Source organism: Plectropomus leopardus, chromosome 2 (assembly GCF_008729295.1).
Source record: "Plectropomus leopardus isolate mb chromosome 2, YSFRI_Pleo_2.0, whole genome shotgun sequence".
In the NCBI taxonomy this organism is placed as follows: domain Eukaryota; kingdom Metazoa; phylum Chordata; class Actinopteri; order Perciformes; family Serranidae; genus Plectropomus; species Plectropomus leopardus.
In genome coordinates, this window is record NC_056464.1 from 14,819,446 (window position 1) to 14,829,280 (window position 9,835).

General features: G+C 41.2%; 1 protein-coding gene across 1 annotated transcript; it reads left to right on the top strand.

Annotated features, from left to right (window-relative positions):
• The first annotated feature begins 665 nt into the window (after positions 1-665).
• Positions 666-5,164, top strand: rfesd (Rieske (Fe-S) domain containing). Its single transcript, XM_042507633.1, has 4 exons — positions 666-684; positions 1,925-2,085; positions 3,720-3,754; positions 4,061-5,164. The coding sequence occupies exons 2-4, from the start codon at positions 1,929-1,931 to the stop codon at positions 4,343-4,345; spliced, it is 477 nt and encodes a 158-aa protein (XP_042363567.1). The 5' UTR covers positions 666-684; positions 1,925-1,928; the 3' UTR covers positions 4,346-5,164.
• Positions 5,165-9,835: the final 4,671 nt, after the last annotated feature.

Sequence of the window (9,835 nt, forward strand, 5' to 3'; positions counted from 1 at the left end):
TTGTTATTGTTATAATTGTAATGACTTTATATGCTGTACCTATATTGACGTATTGTTTAATTAGTTGATTGTATACTTTGCATGTTAAAAAGTAACTAGGCCCTGTTGCTGCACTGCTAATAAAAGCACGGGTGTAAAAATAGGCTACAGTATTTCCCTCTAAAATGTAGTGGAGTTGAGGTATAAAGTTGCTGAAAATGGCAATACTTCAGTAAAGTACAAGTACTGAAAACTGTACTTAGACACTGTACATTCATTGAGTATACATCACTAAGTTACTTCATACTGCTACTACTACACTGCTACAACTGCAGATGATGGTAACTGTAGGAATTAAAATAACGTAGGGACACAAAGCTAATTAACTGATGAGACTAAAATGCTCTAATAAATAATAACACATATTTTTTATTATTTTGATTTAAATAGATTTTACCGATTTAAAACTCTTACAATGACAGATTAAACAAATGGTTTTATGATAACTTTGGATATTTCTTCCCAATTGCATTGCTGTTGTGCCTGCGGGAGACAGATAAGAAATGTACCCAGTGAAGATACGGCCAACTGAAGACAGCTTGTGTCTGAAGATAATAGAGATGGGGCCTCCTTCCCACGCAAGCCGAACTGTCAGCAGTACAGTTGTTCGGCTTGACAGAGGAGACACCGCTGCAGAGTTTCAAGGTAAAGACAAGAACTCACCCAAAATACATGTTTTTGTTATTATCAAGTAAAAATACAGAGAGCAAGAGAGAGTCACACTGATAGACAGCCAGATGGGATGCGTACACAGGATTTGTACAAATTTATTCCTATAGTCCCTCAGGGCTCGCTTAAAGAAAATATATCATTTTCCTGACATAAACAATTATTTTGCTTTTCTGTGGATCCTTCCTTCATAGCATGTAGCTGTCTGTGGTTTCGCCAGATGCCTCAGGACATGTGACTTTTGCTGCCACTACTACTGTGCTTACTCAGCCTGCAATGAAGTGCTCGTTATTCCACTCCACTATACACAGATCACAGTTGGGGTCAGGTTCCCCTGCATCCAGACATTTTTCTTTTGTATATACTGGCTGTCACAGAGATTACACATGGATGTAGGACTGTGGTCTCTAGATGACCAATGCTTTTGTACAATTATGACATTCATGTAGGTCATACATGTAGCCATGAAGCATTTCAAACCTGGATTGAGATCACTTTTCTTTTTCTGCGTTCAGAGGCCTTCACAAGTATTTGAACCTTTGAATTCTGAGCAAATTGGTTTGCTATCTTTTAAAAACATGGGGGAAAAAAGCCATTGAGCAACTTGACAAGAACTGTTCCACAAATTGCAAGCACTTAGTTGATTTGGAAAATGTTTTTTTATAATATTCATATATTTAAATATATCTTACCGAATTGTATTTTTTAAGCCCATTTCTCAAGACATTTTCTTAGTTGTTTTTTTTAACCTTTTGTTTTTCCTCTCTAATCTTTAGGTCATTTTCTTTCAATGATAATAATAATAATAATATATGCACACATATGCCTTGTAAATACAGTTAAACTTTTGATCTGCTGAAGAATCAGGCTCCCAGATGTTAGGGATTAATATTGCAGGTCTGAGTACGTTTGTAGTCGAGCTGATCAGTGCCAAGAGATGTCCTTACTTGGATTCTTCAGGCTGAATGTTCTGGAGGTGTTGTGGACTTAATTTAAGCTGACAACTGTGATGGGAGGTGCCAACACGATAATCCTGGTGACAAATCCAAAAGCCACACTTTTCATGTGTGGTTAAGATTTAAGTTCTCGCCCGGAAAAACAGCCGAACTGCACATGACATTGACTGCACAACCAATCTTGTGATTTGGACACGATTCTTTATGATGAGCACTAAATTGTGATACTTCCTGTTCCCCTCCTGAACATTATTTCACAGGGCCATGGAGGTGACAGAGCAGTCCACAGAGGGGCCTCATTTTGTTGGGAAGAAGGATGAGCTGATTGCAGCAAAGCGCTCCTGCAGAACAGTAGCTGGTCGGGATGTGTTGATCATCCACCACCAAAATGTCTTCTATGCTATGGACTCGTACTGCTATCGTGAGTTGTGTTCTTCTTGTGCTTAACTTCTATTATTGGCAGTTAGCAGAGGTGGATGAGCCTAGTCGCATGACTTGACTTGAGTCAGAGAGGAAAATTTGAGGACTTGAGACTTGCTTGATTAACAATGATTAAAGACTCGACTTGACTTTGACCTCATGACTTGAGACTTGACTTAGACTTGAGACAGATGAATTGAAAGGACTTGAGGTTTTTTTTTGATTAAATATTTGCGTTTTTCTTGAGAAGTTACATATTGTTTTTTAAAATATGACGGTAATTTTTTTGCAATGTTCAAACCTGGCAACCTACTAAGACACAACAGACCTAAAGAGGCAAACGCACAAGACAGCTATCATGGAAAAGACTAGTCCAACAATAACAAAATCGTGATTCAAGGATGATGTTGTCGATGATAGTAAGGGGACAACAGCTGTATGCAAAGTCTGCAGCGCAAAAGCTCAGAGGTTATATTATAATTTCAGACCCCCACTGTCAAAAGAGTAGTGCAGGAATGAAGCCTAAATCCTGCAACTGAGTTAGCCATTTTACACTTCTGGTTCCGTAGTCTCGAAATTAGTGTTTATTTAAATGGGTTTGATGCCTGAAATAATGTCTGTGCTTAACATGAGCTTAGGAAATTTTCAAGTTTTTTCTGTGACCTAAATTATGGTAATAAATACCCCAGTGGTGAACTCTTAAGCTTTTCGATGTCTTAAAAAACGCAGTTGCTATAACAACTGGCTAAAAGAGCACCATCACACATACCATTACTTTACAGCCTCGTTGTGATGGTGACGTTAAGTCATGCGATGGTGGTGTAGTTCTTTTAGAACTTTTTTAGATTTTTTTTTTTAGCTTTTTTCTTCCGGCGATTGCATTTAGGCCCTCAAAAATCCTAAAAGTGGTGTTCATTTATGAGGATTATCTTGTTAGACAACAATAAGTATCAAACTTTTAATTGCTACAGAGCTTATTTTCTCCGAATCCCATTTTTGACAAGGAAACCAGGGCAACTTCTGCGCCAGCCTACACAAAAACATCATCCCTGCAGCACTCAGTTGTTTATTTTGGAGTCCTGTCATTGATTACCACAAAATGTCAAATATCAGTAAGATTTACGTGTAAGCAGGCTTCATCAGTTTTCATTAATGCTGAAAATAAGATTAAACTTGTCAGTTGAACTGATTTAACTGTGGAAACTCGGGTAAATCATCAAAATTTCTTGTGACTTTACTTGTGACTTGCTTGGCCTGAGCAATGACTTTAGCAGGGACTTGACTCGACTTGCTCGATTCTCACCACAGTGACTTGGAACTTGCTTTAGGCTCTACAGTTAAGATTTGAGACTTGCTAGTGACTTGTCATTTATTCCCATCTCTGGCAGTTAGACTTTGTCTGAGAACTTGTATTCTTTCTGAATCAAAGGTGTTGTTTACAACACTGCATCCATTCAAAAATAGGTTGCTGCTGATAGACGTCCTGCTATAGGACATTTAACACTGAGCTGCTTTGTTATCCATAGTACAGTTTAGCACATATCACCTCTAAAGTGTGTCCATTCAGCAGAAAGTTAGCGTGCTGTAAACTATTTGCTTATTCTGCAATACACTGATCCTCTACCCTCTCAACAGATGCTGGGGGAGAACTGCAGAATGGAGACATTGAGGTGAGGTTTACATTTTATTTAAGAGATTTATTTAGAGTTTGTTTTGTGTCTAGCCCAGAGCAAAAAAAAAAACAAAATGACATTTAAATATTGGACTGCACTTTTGTGTTTTTACCACATTCATGCTTTTTTTTATTCCATCTGCCCTAAAATCCTTACTTGGCTCAGGCATAATGAAAACACTGCAATTAAGATACCAATACTGCATCTCGTTAATTTAATCACATGCTAATGTAGAGGGGCCTAAATGACCTACACTTATCCCACATACGGTTGTTTACCTGCTTTCTTTCAACACACTCACAGGAAATCGCCGGCAAGCTGTGCATAATTTGTCCAAAACACAAGTACAAGATCTCTCTCGCCGAAGGAGAGGGCTTATACAAGGGCACTGACCCCAGGGGAGAGCCGCCTGTGCCCAGATGGTACTCCAAGGGTGTGAAGCAGCGGACTCACACAGTCACTGAAACCAATGGGGATGTTTATGTCAAGCTCTCTGAGGACACGTGCTGGAGAGATTCAGACTTTTACCAGGGAGAGAAGGGCAAGTTGGAAAGGGAAAGAGCTGCAGAAGCTGACAAGAAAAAATAGTAGTTTGATAGATAGATGAGGATGGCATCTCTTTAGTCTCCTCTCCCCTAAAATATTGCATGATGACTTTATAAAGACGATGTCAGATATTTAAAGCTGGAGTAGGCAGAAATATGGAAAAGGCTTAAAAAAGGCAGAATTCATTTCCCCCTTTCTGGGGGGAAATGAACACATCATGGGCAAATGCGCATGCTTCATACAGTAAACCAGTGTTTCCCATACATTAATTTGTTTGATTTTACATTATTGTAGAGTTGCACACATTTTCTCTACCCTTCCTTGCACCACTCTCTCTTGTTTTGTTTATCAAACCACCAATGAGACAAGAACTTGTTAGCTAGCCACCACACTGTCCCTCTCTTTACTCCCCACTGCTGTGGACTGCTTCTCCGGGAGTGGAGCGGACACAAGCTCTGGAGACCAACTTTCTGATTGCGGATATAAATCCTCTCAGTGCCAGGTGTCACAGTAGACTGGTGGCCAGCAGCAATGCCAGGTCTCACCTGTATAATGGCAGCAAGTGAAAGTTAGCTGATTAGCCAGCATGTTCTCATCCCAACTCGTCATATGTTGCCACTTTGTCAGTTGACTTCTGCGTCTACCTATCACGAGTTAGGTATCCTTCTGTGTCTATTTACATTCCAGGATGCTGCTACCATGATTTCAACAAATGCACATGGTGGGATGATGCTGCACGTGGTTATTTAGGAAGCAACCGCACATGGCAACTCACGCTGGAATGTCAACAAGCACACATGCGTGCATTTGCATTTATTGTCAGATTTTTGCTCAGAATAAAACTGCCTACCCCAGCTTCAATGACACACAGTTCATGCTCTACATCAAGTAACTCCTAGGGTCAGTATGGCTTTAAAAGGGTCCTGTTTTCAATGAGTTTGGGAGTGTTTAGAATTTTAAATTGCTTTATTCATGGCGTGCTGTTTACATGATGTTAAAATGTTTTACTAAAGATCAGGTCACATGTTGCCATGTTAGGTAGATGTGCATCTCAAAACAATCATGTAGTTCACTAAATAAACTTTTTTTTTTGTTATGAGTGAATTTTGATTTCTAATTCTCTATTCTCAAACCTGGTGTACCCCGCCTTTCTCCTAGTGTCAGCTGGGACTGACTCCAGTCCACTACGATCTTGAATAGGATAAGTGGTTACAGATAATGGACTGATGGATGAATTGTCATAAATTGGGTGGCACTAGATATCTAAATGATGTGTATCCACCTTGCATTTCAATATTCCTCATGCATTATGCATAGTGAATGAATCAGTGAGATAAAAACGTTTATAATCGCTTATGTCCTAAGTGGCGATTAAAAATTGATAAAAAATAAAAAGCTCATACTCACAATGCTGGCCATTTTTTGTGATATCCATGTCTATTTCTCTCAGATAACGTCAGAAAGCATGAATTTCAGGTCACAGGCTGTATGGATCACAGCACTTGGGATTTTTGTTGTGACATGTTTTGGATCCACTGGCAAAAAATTCATCACGTAAATGAAAAAACAAAACAAAACATTTCTGAAGACTGCAAGGCAGTCCCTGAAGATTGTTAAAAGGTGAGTTGACAGCAGCCTCAGACAGGCATTGTGGCCGCTTCCCACTCCTGCCCCCCAGGGGCCCTCTGGTGCATATTCTGTACAGAAATTTAGGGTTTTGCTTTGAACGTTCAACATTTGATCTTCTGATTTAACTCTCGGCAAGAAAGGAAATAACTGTGTTTGATTTCTGCCCATGTGACGCTTTGAATACAATCAAGTAATGCGCAGGGCCCTTGGTTACGTAGAATGGGGGGGGGCTAAGCACTTCACTGCAGTGTTGCTACACATGAGATAGTTCATCTGTATTACGTGGTTAAATTGAGAATCTTGGTGCAAGACAGGTACCATTACGTGCAGGTGGTCATTTGGAATAGGTCAAGTGAAGCGCTCTTTGTCCAGCTAAAGAGCAGGCTGTCTTGGGAAACTGCTTAGCAGAGCTAGTGCACATTATTCCAGAGGAGGAGGACTGCACAGTATGTAAGCAGCATGAAAATACAGTGTTGCAGGGCATTTAAACCCAAGGCCTATACAACACTGTTGGTTTGATGTCTTGCATTATTCATCATTATCATGAATGACAAGGGGGGCTTTGATAAAACCTTTAAGGCTCGAGCTATTCTTCCTCTCAAAAAGCTCTGAAAGCCCTTGAGTTTATCCAAGAGTGACTACCAGATCTTATTATCCCTTTTCATTTACAAGCCTACTGAGGGACTGTTCTTTATTTATCAGAGTAGGGGGATGCCTGTCGTGTGACTTAAAAAAACCCCCCAAAACTCTTAACCCTCCCTCGAGCTACAAATATTTGTCCTCCAGCTGACCTGAATTACTGGTGAAATGACCCTCCCTCCATCATAAATAGGCCCAACACATTTTCTTATATATTAACACGAAAATATAGGCTTTAGAGCCATTATTGCATTTTGCTTCACACTTACGCACTGCGGCACCTCTTTAAAATGTTTTATTTTCCTTGATTTAGTCATTTTATACATTCTATTTTAATCTTTATTTTTTATTAATATTATCTCAATGGGATACTGTGTTGTAAAGCACCCTGGGCTGCATTTCTTGTATGAAAGGTGCTATACAAATAAAGTTTTTTCCTCACCAAAGCAAAGCAAATTTCTTGGAAAGATGGCCTTTTTCATGAAAGTAGGCTGTCTATGCAGATAGAAATACTTTTTAAATTGGTAAAAGGGTTGAGCCTGTTGGGTATTTTTGGGGGGGTTAGTTTGCCAAGAGATAGTTTTGGTGTGGCCCAGCTGCTGGGTTATACAGACTGCCTGTCTGCCCAGCTGCCCTTTGTCTCCTGAAGTCTTTTTGTTTGGGCTCCTTGACCAAGAAGCAGTGTAAAGCTACGTTTAAGAGGGAAATAAGTAAAAGAAACGGTTTGTATACACTTTTTCACCCATTTAAGTAAGAAAAAATGAGAACTTTCTGTGTATGGTTAGCTTACGTTGTTACACACAAGCTAACGTTAACTGTTAGCTTCCGTGTTAGCTAACATTACCTGAGAGCCACACCCCAGCTCGTTTATTTAACCACTATGTTTTAAATGATCAATAAATCACATTTCGGAACATGAAGCCTGGAATATCTCATGACACTGCTAGGTTTTGTGATAAATTTGTTATGTATATAATCAACCGACTAAATTGTATTCGTCCTTAAATCCACCATACATGTTAATGTTACATACGTGTAGTTTAACAGGGCTGCCTAATGGTTAACTTGTCTTCGGCTAACCTTAAACGTCTATAGTGAGATTAAGGCAAATTTCTGACATGCTTGACACGAAAATAACGCCATGTGAAATTCATTTACCAGTACCAGTTAATTATAGTGTTAGAAAAGCAAATGCTCATTTTAGAAAAGTTGCTTTGTAATGTTTATGTTACCTGGTCAACAACATATGAGGTTAGCTATGTTGATGTAAGTCCTACTTAAAAAACAAACAAAAAAACAACAACTAGGATTCAGCAATGCAGCAATTACCATTATGTGACATGAAGTATCTCTTTATGCAAAATACAAACCCTCCTTACAAATCACATCATTATCAAACAAGTTTTCAGTTTCTGGCTATGATTAATCTTGTGATTTGGGCATTTTTTACAGAAAATTTGCCTTGTATGTGTCTTCTTGATTTTAATGAATCCAAAATATAACAATTTTTAGTTGTATGTCCTTTCCCTAAACCAAAATAAAAACATAAGTCTCTGCCATGTTCTTAAAAAAATATTTGACATACCTCCCCTGTTTTGCCCCTGCCTCAGTAACGAACAGTTTCTAACTGACTCCACAACAAAACGCCCTCAAAGCCTGAGAATGTATTTTACATTTTCTTGCTACATCAGCAATTATTCTCCTTACATTTGCTGCTTATGGGTATCATTATTATCACTATCATTAACATTGCACCCCATGCTCATGGCTCTAGGCAGTTCTTTTGTGTCTGTTCATGTGTTGAGTTCAGCGCCAGTGACATTCATTCACCAGAGGATAAAGCCCTTGATCTTTTATTGTTTTAGAGGGGAAACTCTGTTTGACTGAACAAAACATCACTGTGATTTCCTGCATGTCAACATCATGGTCCTGGTGAGGCTGTGCATGTGTGCGTGTGTGTGTGTGTGTTGGCGCGCGCCGCTTCTACGTGTTAATGCCCGCGTGCGTGTTGCTGAGTCAGGCGCGACCTCTCTCTCTCTCTCTCTCTCTCTCTCTCTCTCTCTCTACAGTTGTTTTTGCTAGTGAGACTTTGTTTTATCCGCCGACGTCATTCATACGGTCTGGACGCTGAGGCGCGAGGCTGCCCTCTCCTTCTCGGCGTTAATTGTGTTTCCTGCCGACTGACAACTTGTTTGTCTGTTAGCGCATTGGCTGCCCATGGGCGCTGCTGCCGTACACACACTCTGCTCTGCTGCTCCGCCGCTCTGGCTGGGCTGTCCGGTGCGCCTCTGCTCTGCGGTCGGTTCGGGACGGTATCGAGCTCCGCTTTTATGAATGAATAACGAGACGGGGAAATGCGAGTGACTGCGAAACTCCCTAGCAGCAGCAGCAGCAGCAGCAGCAGCAGCAGCAGCAGCCGTGCTCCCGGGGGGCCAGCCACCGATGAGAGGGATTAACGACGGAGCGGAGCCGCGGCTCATTGCGGAAAAGCCGAGTCTGACTGCTGCAGACTGGCGTGGAAACGCACCGTGAGGGAAACGGGCTCCATAGCGTAGAGCAGCGGAACAAAACCGCGGTGACCACAATGTAAGTTGCTCTGGAGCTGCAACTCATTAGGGGGTTCGAGGAGAGGGGGTTCCTGGTACGCTTGCATGCTTTTGTTTTATGTCACCGTATCACTGCTTAAACATGTAAATACATCAACGAACATATTTCTCAGATTCATTGAACCCTAACTCCCTGTCAAGTGTAACAAGGGGCCTTGGCAAGCTTCTTCTCAGTCATTTTTAGTGACATAACGGTTGATGCACTGTCTCCGTGATAGACATGAATAATAAGGAGGACCAAAGCAAAAAGTGCCTCCTCTCCCTCAGCTCCACCTCTGGATCATCATCTGCTTGTGTGCAGCTTGATTCACTTCCCAACCACGTTGTCTGGTTTACAGGTCCATCCACATCGTGGCTCTAGGCAGCGAGTGCCCTGGGGGAGTCGGGCCTGGGGAGGAGATCATGGGCCAGGGGCAGCTGCAGGGGGGTCTGCTGTGGAGCTACCTGGGTCACGGAGCGCTGGTGGGACCATGCGACCTGGAGAGCAGCATCCACAACCCGGCCTTCATGGAGTACACCTCACGCGTGTTTGGAGATGTCACTGTGGTGGTTCGGGATTGCCCCAGCTGGGTAAGAGGACTGGCATGCTTGTGTGCAGAGCAGAATGAGTGAAAGAGACTTGCATGGGTGATACAATGTGGATCTTTGCTTTTTTTTT

What these genes read in the sequence shown, in the direction of transcription:
- rfesd (XM_042507633.1), top strand. Translation starts at nt 1,929, where the DNA reads ATGGAGGTGACAGAGCAGTCCACAGAGGGGCCTCATTTTGTTGGGAAG. An exon ending in TATGGACTCGTACTGCTATC is followed by an intron (nt 2,086 to 3,719) that starts GTGAGTTGTGTT and finishes CCCTCTCAACAG; the next exon opens with ATGCTGGGGGAGAACTGCAG. An exon ending in TGCAGAATGGAGACATTGAG is followed by an intron (nt 3,755 to 4,060) that starts GTGAGGTTTACA and finishes ACACACTCACAG; the next exon opens with GAAATCGCCGGCAAGCTGTG.